General features: G+C 32.6%; 1 protein-coding gene across 2 annotated transcripts; it reads left to right on the top strand.

Moving 5' to 3' along the window:
- Positions 1 to 999: 999 nt before the first annotated feature.
- Positions 1,000 to 19,600, top strand: LOC148598113 (uncharacterized). 2 transcript variants are annotated; one of them, XM_088560831.1, is made up of 12 exons: positions 1,003 to 1,245; positions 1,837 to 1,902; positions 3,233 to 3,378; positions 4,342 to 4,419; positions 5,424 to 5,507; positions 7,234 to 7,344; positions 7,704 to 7,838; positions 8,488 to 8,664; positions 11,698 to 11,779; positions 12,336 to 12,466; positions 12,784 to 13,023; positions 18,838 to 19,600. In XM_088560831.1, the coding sequence occupies exons 1-12, from the start codon at positions 1,182 to 1,184 to the stop codon at positions 19,435 to 19,437; spliced, it is 1,914 nt and encodes a 637-aa protein (XP_088416957.1). In that variant the 5' UTR covers positions 1,003 to 1,181; the 3' UTR covers positions 19,438 to 19,600. The 2 variants fall into 2 exon arrangements, with proteins under 2 accessions (XP_088416958.1, XP_088416957.1); XM_088560832.1 differs by lacking the exon at positions 12,784 to 13,023 and having other exon boundaries at positions 1,000 to 1,245.
- The last annotated feature ends 1,289 nt before the right edge of the window (positions 19,601 to 20,889 follow it).

The raw sequence follows: 20,889 nt of genomic DNA, 5'->3' as shown, positions 1-20,889 counted from the left end.
ATGTGATGTCCTGTTTCCTTGGTAACAGCGTACAAGTTATATATATAAGGGCGATATTGTAAAATTATAAATAAAAGAGGACAAGGAACTTATTGAAATTGGACGTGAACTATGCACTACTTTTAAAAATCCGTAGTCAAATATCCTAGTTATTTTTGCCAACAAACAAATAATATATATCTCACAGGTGATGAAAGGATGTCTCAACACGAACAAAAATAGCGGTGAAATTATTTTCGAATGTAAATTTGTTCCCTTTACAAAGCCCTTTCGAATAAAATCATTAACGAAACATTTTTGTACAAAATTGGCATGTTTGTTCACAAACGATGACTAACTCCTTACAGTTTAACAAGTTTATGCTCTTAAAATATCTATTACAAATATCGTGGTGATATTGTATAATAAAGACAAGCCTTGAAATTCATTGATATGATTTTAAACATTTCTGTCCCGTCTCCTCAAAAATAATTTTGTAGAATACATCGTCCAACTCAAAACTTAAATGAACTTAAATGAAGCATATTTGACTTTTGATAAACTATTTTAGTACAGGTCAAAACAAAAGTAAGACAACATATCAATACGTGTTGTTTTTCATTCGAGTATAAAAAAACTACATATGAAGATTTCTTTTGGTTCTAATTGGTTTTAAACTATCATGTTAATTAGTCTGTATTATCACTTTAATAATTTGAAATGTCATACTATTTTAAAAAATATTTATCACATCTGCATAATGTTTAGATTGACTTATACCTAAGATTAAATTGAAGCGGTTGTACCGGATTTCCATATTGTGAGTGACAACCACTTTCAAAGTAGTAACAAATTTCAGATCTTACAAATTTATTCTGATATCTTATTCATACTTAGTTGGCCTATCAATAGTTTAACAATCAGACCTATCGATTCATTGATATCATACGGTCATTTATCTTCTTATAATACTTTGAAAATAAAATCAATAGATTCGTTTTTTTTCATGGGAATGTCATTACTTCGTGTTTACGTTGATGCGTATGTGTATGTATTGATAAGCGGGTGATTTTTGGATTTTTCCGTTTAATCTAGTATTTTTTGGTTTTATCATGTAAAGCGCACCTGACCTGTTAAATGGTTAGAATGCGACATTCGGTGAATCGTTTCTATTGTTTTGTACAAGGACATAGAGGACAACAATGTTTCGACCTCTAAAATTCGAACTGAGTAATATTATTTTACTGGTGTCGCTTATTGCAAGGGGTGAGTGTACGCTTTATTTTATATACAATGAATTTAATGTTAGGTGTTCTTCTTGATTAAAAAAAGACAGTTTTGCATCGTAATTAAAAGCATTCATGACATATACCTCTGCCTTTTGAAAAGGTTTCGAATTTGATAATTGGTATCATAGTTTCTGATAAGCTTAAATTAAACAATGAATGAATCATGAAAGGTCAAACTCTCAATAGCAAAAAAAAAAAAAAAAAAAGAAAAAAAAAAAATCCTGATCAGTGAAGGAATGACCAATGGGATTAACATAATAATTATCTACCTTCAACTCATTTGCAGATACATAATGATTTTATCAGTAAAGGTTAATTTTTTTACATTCATTCTAATTATGATGTATTTAAAGGATACATATCGCTTCCGAAGGGAGCAATTTCACATATGGTAACTCTCTAATAAAGTATCTGATATTCTATTGACCTCAAGCATATAAGCAAGATGACGGTCATCCGTTAGCTTCGTCTGTCATGGAATTGAATAGAAATATGACAATTAAGAACTTTGTTAATTGAACCAACAAAAAAAGTTTACACAATGTATTTTTTTTATTATTATTTCCAGTGTCAACAATATGTTCAACACGAAACATTCCCGCCCGATACTCGATAGATGAAGACGTTCCAATCGGTAAGAACGACTTTGAGACAAATGTTAATTCTACTTTACCTCACTTTGTTCAGGAGAAATATAGCTTTATTTCCCCTGATGCGTATACAGAATGGTGATAGGGATTACGAGATTAAATTACTAATACCTTCGAACATCTATATTCTACTGAAGTTTTTTAAATCTTTTTAAAAGCGTTTTTGTATTTCTTTTACTAATCAGTTGACACTATCAACGCTGACTAAGCATGTCGTTTGTAACATTACATATCAAGAAAACATAATGTACCTGAAAACAATGTTACCTTTCCTTGAATTTCACACATTCTTATTCATAAAGATGTTGACTATATTTCCCTTCCAAAGTAGGTAAGGGAGTATGAAAAACTGCCAAAGGCAGTTTTATGGCCAAATTAACGGTCGAATCTCCTATCCCCGAATTTCCATTCGACTGTCACCTGAAACTACAAATATACAAGTTCGAGAAATGAATATGAACACTATACCCTAAATATATGTAAGACAATTATTCAATCATTTCAGGTTAACAATGATAAGGGTGTTTGCCTTTTGGGGGGGAATAAGATGTGTGATAAGGTTATTATAATTTAAATTCATTGACCAGATATGATTATTTTCAAGGAATAGAAATCGTTAAAGGTTGATTTTATACGCGATTTCACTGATCTATATTCAAACATGCCGATATGCGTCTTATTACATATCTGTGATAAATCGAATCCTTTTTACATATAACGTTTTCAAGGCTGTTATCTATCATACATTTTGTTTTTTTTTTAGCATTTAGCTGACAGTTTTATAATTATTTAAGAAATAAATGAAGGTTATAACCGCTTCTTGACATTTTGTATCCGTCTGTCGTCTCTTTAGCCGACGCTGTTAAGTAGTATCAACAATGACAAGGAACGTTACTACGAATTTTGTGAAGATACGGAAAGGATTTCATAAAAGACCCCCCCCCCCCCAAAAAAAAAAAAAAAAATAAATAAAAATAAATAAAATAAAATAAAATAAAACAAAACAAAACAAAACAAAACAAAACAAACAAACAAAACTCTAACACAACGTTAACACAACGTCAAAACATTAAAAAGAGCTAAAATGCTAAAATCTAAAAATCTAAAATGCTGTAAAATAGATCAATTAATACACTCTTTACATCCGGGATAGTGAATGATCATCTAAACCCGGTGATACCCACAACTACAAAGATATTTATTTTTACTTTTGAATGTCGTCCGATGTAATTAATCGGACAATAGTTTATGGAATAGAAAAAGTTGCGCAACATCGCAATGCTAATTTGACGAATCCAATTCGAATTTTTTTAGGTCACACAGAAATATTATGGTCAACAAGTTATGATCCATCATGGGAAATAGAAAAACCTAGTTCTGGGTTTGTTGATGTTTACAAACAAAATGGTACCGATAAATTAGAGTTTTATCTGAATGTAACAGATAGTTCAGATGTTGATGTAAGTCTTTTTAAATAAGATACCCGGCGGATTTTGTCGCTTTAGAATGACAATGTAAAAATGCGATTTAGATTCTATTTGGTTAACTGTGTTTCGTATTATAATAAATTATTTAATTGGTTCATCAAGTGAACTATTTATAACTATTACATAAATTTAAGTGATTGCAAATATTCCAGACACAAATGTTCCAAATGGATCCCTATTTTTTTTGTCCAATGAAATGTAAAGTTGTAAGCTCAATTGACTACGTTGCCATAGTGATGTCATGTGATGTCAAAACTCAAAACCGACTGCGTCGGAATAATACAAGATGTTAAAACAAAACAAAAATGCCTGTAATTATATACTTATAAAATGTAATATATTTCACTTTATTCAGATTATTTTCTGATAGTTCCTTTTCAGCAATTTACACATCATTGTACGCTACTACTGCATGTATCAATTAACATCTTTTCTAAAATTAACTTGGCTTGTTTGAAAGTCTTGAAATTTTATTTAGTGTTTTACTTTGATAAACGAAGCAAAATATAAAAATTTCAAGAAATTTTAATCACTGTATTCTGTGCTGTTCATGTTCATAAATCGGTAGATTAATGTACATGTAACGTTACAATTACAATGTCTCAACTGGAATGCAGCATTGTGCATCGTTAGCAATATATAAGTTTTAAGATATATTTTTTCTCTAGTAATATCGGAAAATGAGTGTACTTTTTAAGATAGAAAATTACATTACATATATTAAGATATTTCACATGAAATGCATGCTACACATAATGCGTTTCATTAACTCATAAACATGTTGTGCTGCGTCAAAATTAAGAAAATGGTAGTCCTTTAGCCTGAATCACAGTTGTATGACAGTATGCTTTTGAAAAAATTGAATATAGAATGATTAAAAATTAAGAACGAGTACTACTTCGAACATTTCCATGGATAATGTTGTGTATATTTCAGAACCAAATACCGTGTGATGGTAGAAAGAATGTAAATTTAACTCTGAAATGCTACGACGGGATACATCGTGTTGCTGAGGTATACTGATATAATAATAATGTATTAGATAACAGATGGATTCGTGAACTACTGCATTTACATTGCAAGTTTTTAACAATATTGAAACTCGTATTATCATAAATTTGGATGTCATATGGACATTCTTGTCTCTATATTATATATGCAGGATAGATTATAACTTTATATATATATGATATAAGTGTTCTACCCTATATCACACCTCTAGACCTATATCGCATACCTTACATCGCACCCCTTCACAGACCATGCTTGAAGTATGTTTAAATAATATGATATAATGAACATGACGTGTCACAATCTGTATCACAAGCTTTAGCAACCATCGACCTATATCATCCCGCGGGCTGGTGGTCCTTTTGGTGACATAGGAGTCTGGTAGATACAGCGTGTGATACAAATTTTGACATGTAATTATCATGTAATTATTATTTAATAACACTGGAACTTGCAAGATGGTATCAGTCCCGGTCAAATCGCCGGTTATTGACCCGTCGTCAATGGTAACATCATTAATATCAGCCTGTCATCAATGGTAACCTCATCAGTAAATAAAGTAATGTTTTGATTGTAAATCGAAAAATTTGTTTACAGATGAAGAGATTACAGGTACATGTGACTTGAAATAATCACAAAGAGTAATTTTGTAATGATTCAAATATGTGATAAAAATCATGACGTTGCAATGTTCCATATTGTCCCTTGCATCAACCCTCGATCTATGATATGGTATGGAAACCTCGTGTTGATACACGGGCCGATACTGAAAATGCAATGTATTAATCAATAAGTCTTTCGATATTTTATTTTAATATTTGACTACTCATTTCGTTGTGAATGCGTCCATCTGTTTCATATCCCTTTTTGCCAAAAAAAAAAAAAAAAAAAAAAAAAAAAAAAAAAAAAAATAAAAAAAAATACATACATTTTGAGCTAGGAACAAATGCAGCTTAGAAACAGTTGACTTCATGAACGTTTTTCGTATGAATTTCATCTTTTTGTAGAAGGTAATGATATCAATATTTACGACAAATGACCACACACCAGAATTAATAAATAATAAGGGACTCACTACAGAAGTTAAGGAGGTATGCTTTCTTAAGTTTTTCATAAGCTTTTAGTCGGTACATTTTATATTTTGTACATTTTACTTAATTGACACGTTTTCATTGGTAATGACGAAGTTTTGTGACCTGTTTCATTACCTGGACTTTTTTTAGCTGACCTAGCCAAAGGCCATATGAGCTATTGCCATCACTTGGCGTCCGTCGTCGTGGTCGATTTTTGCTATTTTTAATGTTATTTATTTAAAAAATCTTCTCTTCTGACACTACTTGACCAATTTAAACTAAACTTGGTCTGAATGTTCCTTGGGGTATCTTGCATAGAATCGATGTGGGGATTTTTGATACGTCGAAAATCATGACCGCCATTACTATAAATAGACTATAGGGGTCAGACAGTCGTTTTTTGCATATATCTCCAACACCATTAGGTGTAGCTTAATTTTGACACGGAAAAAAGTATTCCGCATAATATTCGTTTTAATCTGTTAAGCCATGTTGAAGTTATTGCATCTTTTGACATTTTTTTGGGCTATTTTTAATGTTATTTTTTTAATCTTCTTCTCTGACATTATTTGATCAATTAGAACCAAACTTGATATGAATGTTCCTTGGTGTATTCTGTATAGAATCGATATGGGCACTATTGATCCGTCGAAAAACATGGCCGCTGTTACTAAAAATTGTTAATAAAAATAGAACATAAGGGTATCTTGCATATAATCGATGTGGGGATTTTTGATACGTCGAAAAACATGATCGCCGTTACTATAAATAGACTATAAGGGTCAGCCAGTAGTTTTTCGCATAAATGTCAAAAACCATTTGGTTTAGCTAAATTTTGACACGGATAAAAGTATTCCGCAAATATTCGTTTTAATCTGTTAAGCCAGTAGTTTTTCGCATATATCTCCAAATCTATAAGGTTTAGCTAACTTTTGACACGGATAAAAGTATTCCGCATAATATTCGTATTAATCAGTTAAGCCATGTTGGAGTTATTGCCTCTTTTGACATATTTTTTTGCTATTTTTAATGTTATTTTTTTTAAATCTTCTCCTCTGACATTATTTGATCAAATAGAACCAAACCTGATATGAATGTTCCCTGGTGTATTCTGCATAAAACCGATATAGGGATTATTGATCCGTCGAAAAACATGGCCGCTGTTACTAAAAATAGAACATAAGGGTCAGACAGTAAGTTTTCGCATATATCTCCAGGGTTAGGTTTAGCCAATTTTTTTTAAATAGCTGAAATGATTCTTATTATTAGGACTACAAAAGTCTTAAAAGAAGATGTCAGACGACTTCTTGTAAAGGGGAAAAATGACTTTTTTTCCCCCACAGTTTTCAGTCAATATCTTGAAAACTATGATAAATTAAAAGAAACTTTAATATTTGAAATGATCCTAATGATAAGTCCTACCAGACTTCTTGAGTCAAAATTGTTGGACAACTTCTGGTTAAATTTATTGCCTTTGAAAGGCAAAATTCACCCAGGTGAGGGATCCAGGCTCTTGGGAGTCTCTTGTTTTAATCTAAGTCTATTTTGAATTGTTTTACTTTTATCAATTTGGAAATAACCAAAACATAAAGATTGCCATGAAGTTAGGTGATTTCACTTCTTTAAATGATACTTTAGAATTATATCAGTTCTTTAAATAAGTAATCATTTAAATTAGCTAAATTAGCTTGAATGATTCTTAACCAAATGTAATAACTTTAGTGTGTTTTTATTCTTACCAAAGGATACAAAGATTTTTACCCATATTATTGAGTATGGCCGTCGAGTGAAAGACGAGGATTGTCCAACCCAACTCATCAACTATACAGTTGTTGCTGAAAAAAGTGCTCAGCTGGTAAGTTCTAGAAAAGCAGAGGACGCTTACCCTACCGGTGCACCTGGTCCCTGCTCCCAGTTTTTTTTAGCGGAGTCCGAGTTGCTCGTTTGCTTTTGTTGCTTTGTATGTATGATTTTAGTTACTTTATGTTCTTTGTTGTGTATGTCTGTTTTCCATGTCTGATCTTTGTCCCTGGATTACATTCTTTTGATTACCACTGTTGCCTTGGTTCCCTTGATTACTCTTTGTCATGTGTATGTTTGCCCTATACTATATGAAAAATGCTTTCTTTTTCTAATCATAAAAATGTTCGTTATAAAGATGAGTTGATAATGCTGAATTTAGTAGACTTTCAAAGTTATGCCTTTTTGTTATAGAATGAACGCGATGGAACAAAATACTTTGATATATATGAGAACGGAACATTGTTTCTTAAACAAAGTCTGGATTATGAAAGAATAAAATGTTCTCTAGGAGAAGCAGGCGAATTGTACCTAAAAGTACTGCTAGTGGTAAGTACCAAAGTATAAACAAAATCAACTGATAGCAAAATAAATAAATAAATAAACAAATAAATAAGATAAAATAAATAAACCAAAATAAGAAATTTTAACTATAATAAATATAAAATTATATCTTAAATCTTTACTTAACCATGCATTTGTTGCGGATTCATGTTGTGTTGCGTAACTTGAATAAGTCCAATATAGAAAAAAAAACATATACGTTTATTAGGCTGTATCCTCATATCATCAACATCATTGTCGTGTACATAAACAGTTAATTTGGACATAAATCATTCAAAAACATTACACACAGGCAAAACACTCCACAGCAAACAAAAGTTGTTCACAACTTCAACGTAACAAACATACGTCACTCTCAAAACACGAAAAATAAAGCATAAAGAAAACACAAATTCAAAACGACATTCATAAATGAACTATGGCATAAACTGCTGCATGTGAAAATTAGATCTGTCTAAGTTTTCAGAACAAAAAAGGATTCTTCATATTGATAAATTGTTTTACTCTGTGATACACTAGTTATTTTAATTGAAATTATCATTGTCAACAGTAGTGGTCTCATTGACTACTTATTTGTTTTTAATGAAGATATGAGCTATATGTAATAGTTATATTTCAAACAATTGGTTCACAGGACGTAGACCACGAGAAAATTCCAAGAACTAATACTGGCACAGTGTCATTAACGCTGACAGTTTTAAATGTTGATGACGAACACCCCAAATTTATAGACAACCACTCAGAATGTTCAAAACAGTGTTCTACATGTGAACAGACATCATACTCAGCTAATGTGACTTACGACTATACGGTATGTGATTTGTGTTAACCGCTTTGTGATTCTTTGAACCAACTTGGTGCACTCAGGGTAGCGTGCTTGATTGAATCACATAGATGACTTTAAAAGTGGTAGTCACTGCGTATATGTCCTATAAAGATCTTGGTCAGCTTGACGGACTAGTACAAAGCAGGATCTGTTCGATTGGTCGGTCGTCCAGAAATGAATGAAATTTCCGCAATAGAACGTGAAACCATTATCAATTAATGTGATTCCCGGCATATATTGGCGAAATTAGTTTTCATTCAATTCCATACACTATTCTTATATATGTGAGTATTAGCGTCAAATAATTGATGTTTTTTTGTGTTTTGATTCGGATCCTTCCTGGCCGGAACAATTTTACGATCTAGAGTGTAGCAATTTTGTTATTCAATACGAGGTATAAAATTAGATGGAGACAAATGCTCAACAAATTCGATGCAAGTTATTTAACATTTTTGAAAAAGATGTATTGACATAAAGTGTACTGTTGGCATAGCGTAAAAAAGATACTTAGTTTGACTAGTAATGATTTAAGGAAAAAAAATTGGTTATACACTTATCAATTATAATGAATGCCATCTGCCTGTACTTATGGCACCACTGATTATCTTTGACAAAATGTACCAGAATGCACCTTTTTTATTTATTTTCATTAAAATATATCAAATAATAGGGCAAAATAAACCCCTATAGTAGTTATACTTTTACTCATATAGATATTTGTTTCTTTTTCGTCGCATTGAAATATCAAAGCAATAAGGAAGACCCGCAATTATCTTTCTACGTATCAACTATAGCACTTTACTACTTGTACAGAGCAACTTGTCTAAACCGAACCCTGAATAAACAAGTTACCTTTTTAGCTCACCTGGCCGAAGGCTATGGGTGCTATTGTCATCACTTGGCGTCCGTCGTCATCGTAGTCGTCCACCGTCGTTAACATTTTTAAAAACTCTTCTCCTCTGACACAACCAAACTTAGTATGTTCCTTGGGGTATCCTGCATAGAACTGATGTAGCGATTTTTGATTCGTGAAAAAATATGGCCGCCGTTCCTAAAAGTAAGATTCAGACAGTAGTTTTTTTGTATATATCACCACAACCGTTAGGTTTAGCTATATTATGACATTGGTAAAAGTGTTCAGCATATTGAGATCTATCTGTGGTGAAATTTTCGTTTTAATCTGTGAAGCTATGTTGCAGTTATTGTCTTTTTCCAACGATTTTTGCTACTTTTAATGTTACTTCTTTCAAAACTGTTTTCCTCTGACACTACTTAACCAATTGGAACCAAACTTGGGGTATTCGCCCCGTGCAGATACGGATGTCAAAAGAATAGGCCCGCAGCAGCGCTAAGCTTATCGTAAAAGGCGACTAAATAGTGCTTAGGAAGCCTGGCTAGGGCGCTCTGCCCACAGAGCAATTGGGTTGTGTGCCCCAGGTGGTGGAATGGGGTACCCCTGGCGTTTTACATGCTGGGGTTGTCAGGCTATAATACGGAAAACCTGACCGCAAACCATTTCGTCATCATCATTTCATGTTCATTTTATCATCCATTTCATGTTCATCGCCTGAATATAGCTGAAATATTGCTGCTCGAGCGTTAAACCCCAACAATCAATCAATCATTAGGGTATTCTGCATAGAACTGAAATAATGATTTTTGCTCCGCCAAAAACATGGCCACTGTTACTAAAAGTAGAACATAGAGGTCAAACAGTGGTTTTTCGCATATATCCCCAAAATCATTAGGTTTTGCCAGATTCTAAGTAGGTTAAAGTGTTCAGCACAATGATATCTACTTGTGTCTTGTTGTGAAATTTTCGTCGTTTTAATCTGTGAAGTCATGTTATTGCCCTTTTTGATGTATTTTTTTCTATTTTCAATGTTATTTCTTTCAATAATCATCTTCTCTGACACCACGTGACAATTAGAACCAAACTTGATATGAATATTTCTTGGGGTATCCTGCATAAAACTGATGTGGGGATTTTTGATCCGCCAGGAGACATGGCCCCCGTTACTAAAAGAAGAACATAGGGGTCAGATAATAGTTTTTCGCGCATATCTCCAAAACAGTGAGGTTCAGTCAATTTCTGATATGGGATCAATGTGTACAGCATAATAAGCTCTATCTGCGTTAATTGTTTTGTATTAATCTGTGACGCCATGTTGGAGTTATTGTCCTTTTCGTTTGTTGTCAATTTTAATGTAATTTCTTTCAAAAGTCTTCTCTGACACAATTTGACCAATTTAAGCTAGATTTGTTATGAATGTTCCTTATTGTATTTTTCATAGAACTGAAGTAGGGATTTTGATCCGTCAAAAAGCATGGCTGCTGTTACAAAAATAGAACAAGGGCTCAGTCAGAAGTTTTTCTCATAAATCTCCAAAACCGTCAGGTTTAGCTGAATTCTTTTATTGCTGAAATGATCCTTATTATAAAGCCCACAACAGTCTCAAAGGGACCAAAGTTGTCTGATGACTCCATGTAAGAGTTAATATCTTGAAACTATGATAGATAGAATGCAATTTTCTGTTGCTGAAATGATCCTAATGATGAGGCCTACAAAAATTTGTGGGGATCAAAGTTTTTGTACGACTCCTTGTTAGGGTTATTGCCCTTGAAAGGCAAAAATTATGTTTTTAGCAATTTTCAGCCAATATTTTGAAAACTTTAAAAGATAGAAGGAAACTTTTAATTGATGAAATGATCCCTATGATAAATCGTTTCAGTCTTCTTGGAGTCAAAATTGTCGGACAACTCCTTGTTGGAGTTATTGCATTTGGAAGGCAAAAATTGAACGAGGTGAGCAATTCAGGCTCCAGGGAGCCTCTTGTTTAATCAGATATCGTTTGAACTCCATTCATATCAATGACAGTTCAGTTTGAACCTTTGTTAACCGAACATATTATTTTCTCGAAAAAAGGTTTCACTGTACATATGATTTGGATTAAGTTAATTTAGCAAAAGAAAATTATATTCATATCCTGTCAAGTGTCTTATATGCATCTTTTTCAGGGTCATTTAAAAACAAATCCAGAAATGGTAGCTGAGGACATAGAGAAAAACGGTTCTGTAATTTTGTATTATATACGAGAAAGTAAGAATCATTTGTATTTGTCGATAGAAGATGACCTTGCCCTGTAGTTTTACGATATCACGTGGTTACCAATTCAAATGAAACCAAAACAATACTAGCATACACGTATTTTAGTATATCATTGTGTTTCTACCTTTCATATTAAAAAAAAAGTTTTTGCTAAGTAATCTGTAATCTTTATCGTGTTATTTTATAAGATGCCATAATTATATAATCGAAATCCACCGTTGCATCAATTAGTTATTTAAAACATTTAGCATAGGAAATGCTTATTAGGCGAGAAACCTGGATAATGCAGAAACTTGGATAATGCAGAAACCTGGATAATGCAGAAATCAGGATAAACCACAAACCTGGATAAACTAGAAACATAGATGAATGCAGAAATCAGGATAAACCACAAACCTAAATAAACCACAAACCTGGATAAACCAGAAACCTAGATGAACCAGAAACCTGGATAATGCAGAAATCAGGATAAACCACAAACCTAAATAAACCACAAACCTGGATAAACCAGAAACCTAGATGCACATTGAATCATTTATTGTTTCAGTTTTTCCAACAGAATATGAAGATATCTTTGCAATAGATCAACAGATTGGGACAATAAATTTAATAAGGTCCTTCAAGAATATATCGGAGGATAACAAGGATAGTGACTTCGATGTCAGTGTTGTAGTTCAGGTATGATAATAAAAGTTTTGTTCTTAGATATGCATTAGAAATTCAGATATATTTAGTGTAGCAAGTTTGCAGATGCAAAACCTTAGGCTTTTACCATTGCAGTTAGAACTAATGTCGGAAGCTTTGTCGGAGATCCCTTTCCTGCCTTTAACTGAATGCGTTATGGAGTTGCATTGTTTAAAACCAACATTATACGAATTGCAGATTCTTATTTAGGTTTGTTTATATTTTAAAGAACCATCCCGAAAAAAATGTTCATATTTGTCATCAAATATTGTGCAAGTTGTAGACGCTAGCTTTTTTCTTTGTTAACCTAGGCTATGAGTAATCGTACACAACTTGAAACAAAGAATGTGACAATAACACTAACAGTTAATGTGCCCCCACCGACGACAACGGTTGAGCAAACAACAACCGAAATGACGACAACAGAAGAACTAACCACCACAGAGCAGCAGACGACACCGGAAGTTATTGAAACAACTATTACGCATGTCAAGAAAGACACTGGAAACAACATCAACATTATTGTCATTGTTGTCCCCATAGCTGCTGTGGTATTACTCCTTTTTATCATAATTTTAATATATGTTCGTCGGATTGCAATATCAGCCACGAAGAAAAAGTATACAATGGAATCGAAGAGTGGCGATATTAAGACAAATGGCATAAAGGTTGAAAAAGTGACTCGATAAAATCAATAAGGATTTAATTATCATTCATATACAATACTTGTTTAAAGTGGTAGAAAAGCAAAAAATATACATAATTTATACGATATAAGTATTGAAAATGAACAAAAAATCATGGTAATTTCAAAATTTACCTGAAATTCACATATCCATGTTCAAGTGCACATAATGCACTGCAATTTTTGTTTATCAAGGTTTACATACACAGGCAATCTCAAAACAATGAAAATATTGGGATTTGATTTGACGTTATTATTAAGCAGTAGTCTTTGTAAGAATCATGCAAAATCTGAAAAATGTGATACACTTCCAAATAGCTACATACATTTTTTGTAACTAAGTTGTTTTATGGATGTACATTATGAAATATGTAATTATTCATTCCAGTCTGTCTGCTCTTAGGAAATAATCAACATTGAAAATCCAATACAGTTCTATTGTATTTGAACGTCATTTACAGAGTTATCTCCCTTAATTTTGAAATCTTCTGTCTGTGCATTCTATATAATTCTTATCTCATAAGAACACGGGTTATATGAAAAACCGAATGTTAATTACTGTTTACTACGGCAATTCTAACAAAATATAAAAAATAAAAATATCTAGGCGTTTCATCCATGAATCACATTTTTATCATTCTTAGCTGGAGTGCTACTTAAATCCATCAAATTAGAAAAAAAAGTTGCGCTTTATCGAAAAATAAACGGCTCTCGAAAAAAGGGATTTCGAGTTGTTTGTGTACATTTTCGAATTTTTACCTTTGTGTGTGTCATAAACTTCGCTGTTAACTGCTAGTTTTTATTTGAAATTTATAAAATAAGCAATCGTTTCTCCTTGACATAACAACATTGACTGCTTAAAATGGTTTTGAAATAACATACATATCTTGGTAGATCAGTTAGAATGCAATTTTGATCAGCTATATTGTTTAAGGCCTTTAACTTTTAACTTTTTATTGACCTACTTTAAGGTTATTTTTCATAATTATTTTGTGGGACTTTTTTATACGATCATATATAAAATGGGGTTTCTGAATGTAATATTGCCTATAGGGGCGGAGCGTGAGTAACATCCTGTATATATGTTGTGTACAAATTGAAATTTTGTATATATTATATCATGTACACAATTTGTTTACATGTTGTAACTTGTATGACCCAATAATACTAATTATATCGCGTACAAAGTTTGCCTGTACATGTTATAACGTACAAAAAAAATGCCAATAAAATTATTACAAACTTGTACTTTTGGGTCATACAAGTTATAACAAGTACGATTTTTTTGTATATGTTATAACAAATTACAACTTATACACAACATATACATATGTAGAGGCTTTGAAACATGAATACATCACAATTGTTCTGTTGGAAGTGATATTTTGCACATTAAAACAAAGGCACTGCGGGTGTTATAGAAGGACTGTCAAGTAGTTTGTTATCAACAAAGTAGAAGGTAACATCAGTACAAATACCTCCGTCTACCACATCATATCATAGAGAATAGTATGTAACAAAATTATAAATAGCATGAAATTTGTTAAACCATTGGTTTATAATCTTTACTATCTATTGTTTCCATAAAATGTTCTTAATGCACTCTTCATTTCCATTGCCTTTAAAAAGCCTTTTGATTGGTGGGAACTCTACCTAGTACTATGTCGTCATCTACGTCAATTTCTCCACAGTTCCTAACCAAATAAGCCGTAGATGAAGGAATAAAATCTAAATTTTGACAGGAATCAAATCCAAAATTGAAACATTCATTAATTGTTTTAACCGTTATATCCCGTTTAATTATAGATTCTCTTTCATTATCGAGGGGATTTCAAAATTTCTCTACACGAGGTAGTTAAATTTAAAATGGCGGGAAAACTCTAGCAGAAATTTATTCACCGAAAGGTGGTTAAAAGGTCACGTGCATTTTTAAACATCGGCGGCTTAGAATAGGAGAAATATACATTCATGGCATAGAAATTAATGCTTTCAATCTGAAGGGGCTTTCTTGCAGATGATGATTAACTTACTAGTCCACGCTCCCAGTTTTAAGTAAGCCGCCCGGGTTGCTCATTTTTTATATTCGTGTTATTTTGTTTATTTTAAGTTTTTGGTCTGGGTCTTTCCCATGTCTAGTCATTATCAAATGATTATCTTTGTTTTGAATATAACGCGAATCCGTGTTTTAATGTACCGTGATTCTTAACCCCGCATGGAAAGAATTGGAATTGATTTAACATACGATGGGGACATAACTTTTTATAAGTTTTAACTGGTCTGGAGCTGGCATGTCAGTTAATTTCTAGTAGTCCTTAGTTTGTACATTTGTGTAATTTATATTCAGTTTCTTTATTTCCGTTGTAACAAGGGACTGAAACCTTTTCGAACTGATTTTTGGTGTGTTTAATCGTGTAATATGTTTTTCCACAGTGGTTTGATTTTAAAGTCGGACGGTTGTAATCACGCCATAGTACTTTAACTCCGTCGCATTTTTTTGCGCCTCCCCCAAGTTAAGAATTTCCGGCGTCTGTTTTTCTTGTTTCATTTTTGTTACTTGAGTATATAGGGGCAATTCTTTCGCTGTACCTTTGATATTTTGGGGCCAGCTGCCGCCTGTCCTGTGGTATGAGGGTTTCCTCGTCGTTCATTTAAGACCAATGCTTGACCATGGTCTGACCTTTTCATCCCGGTGAGGTTGTTGTCTCTTTGACATATTCACCATACCTATGCTCGTTATATTCATTAATTTCCTATTCAAACAAAATACGTTAAAATACATCATAGATATCTTGTCAAACTATTTTAAACTCAAACCAATAATAATTTGCATTTATGAAACCAGTAATTTCATAATCGCAGTTGATACCTTAAATGATTACAAATGTAAATCAATAAGGGAAACAAAAATACTAAACATTTATCCGATTCATAACCAATTAATGTCCAAAATAAATCTGGCAAAATAGATATTCCACCACCGGAGCAGCCAGTCAATTCAGTTCACCTGAGCTCTTTTTCAATGACTATTCCATTATTAAAGTCGGCCAGTTACTTTTCCCAGTAAAGAGATTGTAGTTGTTAAGGATCAACCACTTTTCTCATATAAGAAAAGGTGGTTACTAAGGATTTGTCATTTTCCTCAGTAAAGAAATAGTGATTGCTAAGGATTTGCCAATTTCCTCAGTAAAGTTTTGGTGATTCCTGAGGGAAAAAAAATCCTAAATTTCATAGGCATTTCATTTTACAACAGTTACTAATGATCTTATCATTACGATACATAAAACATTAAATACAGTTCCACCTAAGAATCACACAGAAGTTCAAAATTAAAACAACAATGTTTTAAGTTGTAGTTTTAGTCACATTTTCTTTCCCTAAGAACTTTTCCGAATATTCTCAACAACACAAATATATATGAAAGCATAACTTGGTAAAATCATGTAGACTGTAGACATATAGACGAGAATGACGTCATAGTACCAATTAGGTCTATACAAAAATAACCTATGTTGCCCAAAGAGAACCAACCAACATGAAGGCTTATCACAATTCAAATTAAAACGTTTTTTATATTGAATGGGACGGTATCATTACGAATATTAATATCATGTACTGTTTTGAATACTGGTTTAAGGAGGTAGACCTAGGGTAAGGGACAAAACTTTTGGAATCAGTGATATGTTTGTATCATATTCAATTTCACCAACACCTATAAAGCTTTCTTTTAAAACAGAATGAAAGCAATCCAAGTTACTTTGATGCTTACATGTGATTGATGTCAAATGCTGAATACAAACATTCCAATGATTTATAAGAGTTGTGTCCCTTACCTTAGGTCTTCCTCCTTAACCAAGTTTGCTCGGTGGCAATTTTATGCTGCCTGTATGCTTTGCAATATTCTGGAAACAATAAACCGAGGGATTTAGCGCGCTATAATATCTGGTTTACGAAAGCGTTTCCACCCGAAATACCTTTAAAAGTCAGGACCAGTATGATGGTATCCAACTTTCTATTTTGCCTTGATATTGTCATTGTTGTACGGTATTTGCATTATGACGTTTGCTAAGAGTTTATAATTTAGGTAATTTTGTAGTACCCTTCATTCACCTCACACTAAACCGATGTTTTATCAGGTTGTTTTGTGCCGTAAAATTGACAAACATAGATTTTCCTGAGTTAAAGAAAGGGAATTTAACCAATTTCAATTCAACTGTTTTTTTTAATTTGTAATAACGATCAAGCATATTGTGATTGGATGCCTTGTTTATTCATTATACGTAGAATGTACATACTGCTTAACGAATGTTAGTGGCTACTTAGAAACCAACCAATAGAGCGGAGTGTTTAAGTACCAGTCTTTTTAAACGTCAGACAGAAGGTGATTCATGCATGTCAAAAGCCACTCATCAATATCACATTCATTTCCTATTTCCTTCTAAGAAAGAGTTACAGACGATTACATCAGCAGGCTTAGTTTTTCAATTCGTAGTTCTGTTTATGAGAACAAATTCACATACACATAGATTTGAAATGAAATTTGAAATGTATAAAATATATTTTTCTTGCCTAGATTGATTTAAGTGGAGCTGAATGTATGGCTTTCTCTAAAACACATTTGTATATCGATCGAACTATCGTGAAGAAAAATATGGAATATGTAGACAAAATCATCATTTGTTTGATGGGTTATTTTTCTTCAATATGAATCACCTGTATTAAAGGCAGTGTCTGAATTTTATATTGATTGGTACTTAATATCGTTTTGGCGTGTATTATACTCTTATATATGCATATTTATTCTACGAATGTAAGTTGCTTTTTAGTATTTATTCAATTGAACACATTGGGAATAAAGTGTACGGTACGTATTTTTTTTAATTTATGATGGTTGTCACGAGCTCATGCATGAAATTATATCATTCACTTAAGAAAAGCTAAACACACGTACTTAAAATACGAAACAACTACGGAATCTTGATCCAGTTGGATTATAATACAAACAACAAGGACTATATGACTTAAAATATCGGATTATACTTGTTTGATTTTGGCGTAATCACGCCATTCTAATCTTGAAAAGATAGTTTCCATTCAGTCACAAAAAATATCCAATTATGTAAATTGACACCCAGCTCGTTTTCCTTTCACGGGTACATACGCAATTTACGAAATCTACTTCCGGTTCGTTAGTTTCGTCGTCTCAGACAAACAACTGAGTACGAGTCTAAAATGGAACATGAATTTTGGTTTCAAATGAAACTAATTGTATAATGGAAAGTATGTTCTGATAAAATTCCGAAAACTGATGGTCATGTACAATTTTCGATTTTTGCGTCAATTCGTCTGTCATGCATTAACAAAAGGTTTCGGTCACGAGAATAAATCACACAATCTTCAAAGTGTGATTACCGTTTTCACCATACTCTTTAAATCGCAGATATACACAATCACCATGGACTGAACGTTCTCAAAGTAATGTCACTATTTTATGGCTTGCTCTCCATGTAGGCAAATAGATTATTCATCAGGACATAAATAAATCTATGCGTTATATTCAGAAAAAAGAAATGGTTCTAAACCGTACAACAAGGAAAAGATTTTTAGTCGTCCGTTATTCAATAATGTAAGTAAACCATCACCGTGAGTGTACTTTAAAGTTCTGCTTCTTTCCATTTGTCAGGCAAAAAGCAACCGAACCATGAGGTTATCAAAGAATGCAACTATTACCCTCAAAGTAAAGATGCCATCAACAGAGCCTACGCATGCTCACACGACAAATGACCACCCAATGAGCCTTGCTATGATTGTGATCATTGTTATCGCAGCGTTACTACTGTTTTTGTGTGTTTTGGTAATCATAATTTGGAGACTTGAAAAGTTGTGCTTTACAAAGACGAAATACAAAGTTGATGAAGCAAAGGAAAATGTGAACGAGGTAAATGAAGAAATTTTGTTCACTCAATATGCGGAAGTAAATAAAATGAACGAAAACAACGACGGTTTCAACGATGATTCGATTTTTGGAGATGAAATTGAAGCAGACGAAGAAGAGCATGAAGTTAATATGGATATGAACGCTGAAAACGAAACTTTAAACGACGATGGCGATGATGGGAAAGATAATATGTATATAAATCACAAAGCAGAATCAGATAACGATCGTGTGCATCAAGGAGTAGAATATGTCGATCGAACAAGTAGCGACGACGATGAGGATGATTTTATCATCGAGACGTACGTTACAGATAGTGTAGCTGGAGATAACTCTCACCTGTTTTGAACCTATTTTAACCAGATAGACTTTCCCTGACTTTATGTGTTTTACATAAGGTATTTGGCAGGGTTATTGATTTAATGCTAACTGTTTAGGATTTGTATTGCTACTTAATGCTTTGTTTTTTTATAATGAGCATCTGTTACTGAATAAATAACTGGCGCATTTGTTTTATGTTGAAACCTGATTTGAACATTTTACCCTACACTCAATGAAACTAAAAGCGTTGGCCAAAATGAGAGTTCAAGAAAAATAACGACAGATATAATTTTAATTCTATACTAAATATTATCAAAAGCAACAAACAAACAAACAAAAACAACTAACAAACAAACAAAAAATAAATATAAATATATATAAATAGAACGATAATTCACAGATATTAAAATTGAAGCATAAACATAAAAATAAGGTAGGAAAACAAGACATCAAACAAAAAACTAATTCGCTTGCAATATGAATTAAAAAGCTCCCCCCCCAAAAAAAAAAAAAAAAATGGTTGCGACACTAGATACTCCGGAATGGTCGGCATGGCGTGGGATAGAGGCAGGAATTACATTTGAATTTAATTTCATTCATATAGTATCAACGTTTTGCGTTTCATGAAATTATTGACGTCATCTTGATTAGTACAAGTCGCAAAGATAAAATAGTAAAGAATATCTTTATCAGTCAAATAATACAATTTACTTACTAAATATTTATATAACAATCATACATATTGCAAATTTTGATATGATGTACACGTGTCTCAAGGAATAATCCCCTCATCAGCAGCATTAAAACCAAATATATAGGATGATCTTAACCCAAATTTTAATTGTATACAAGAAGTGTTCAAAAACAGAACTATCGAAAAAGGATGCCAAATCCATCACCGTGAGGTTTTACCACGTGCAATGCAAGGTATGAAGCTTCAATGTTGTAAGTATTTTTTAATTGTTCATACTGAAAATTTTGATACTTATTTAAAATAAAATCTGTTATAAGATGGGATCATAAAAGTCTGACTACAGGGTTGGTGATTACTCTCTGAGGTCTTTGATTAATCAGCAGTGTCATTGACCAAGTGGCTATACAAAAATACCCAACATACCAAACATACAATTTGAATATTTCGACATTTTTCAACAAACGGTCGGCATTCCAATGGCAACAAATTGTGCTCCTCTACTTGAATACCTATTTCTTTACTCTCAGGAAGCTGAGTTTATAGTGATCTGATCCGAAAGAAAGAACTTCGTTTAGCTAGATTCTTTAATTTCAGTTTCCGCTATAGATGTCTACTATAGTTAAACAATCTTAGTTTCGGGGACTTGATACATCGCATCTACCCTAAAGAACTTGATATGAAAATACTACAGACACTGTTAAGTCAGCTTTATAACTTGACCTACACTTAGAGATCAGTGGTAGAGGAAAAAATATTGACCAAACTTTACTACAAACGTAATGACT

Source organism: Perna viridis, chromosome 14 (assembly GCF_037379345.1).
Source record: "Perna viridis isolate PV_CMFRI_1.1 ecotype Kerala chromosome 14, ASM3737934v1, whole genome shotgun sequence".
NCBI classification, from domain to species: domain Eukaryota; kingdom Metazoa; phylum Mollusca; class Bivalvia; order Mytilida; family Mytilidae; genus Perna; species Perna viridis.
This window is presented reverse-complemented; position numbering and strand designations above follow the sequence as displayed.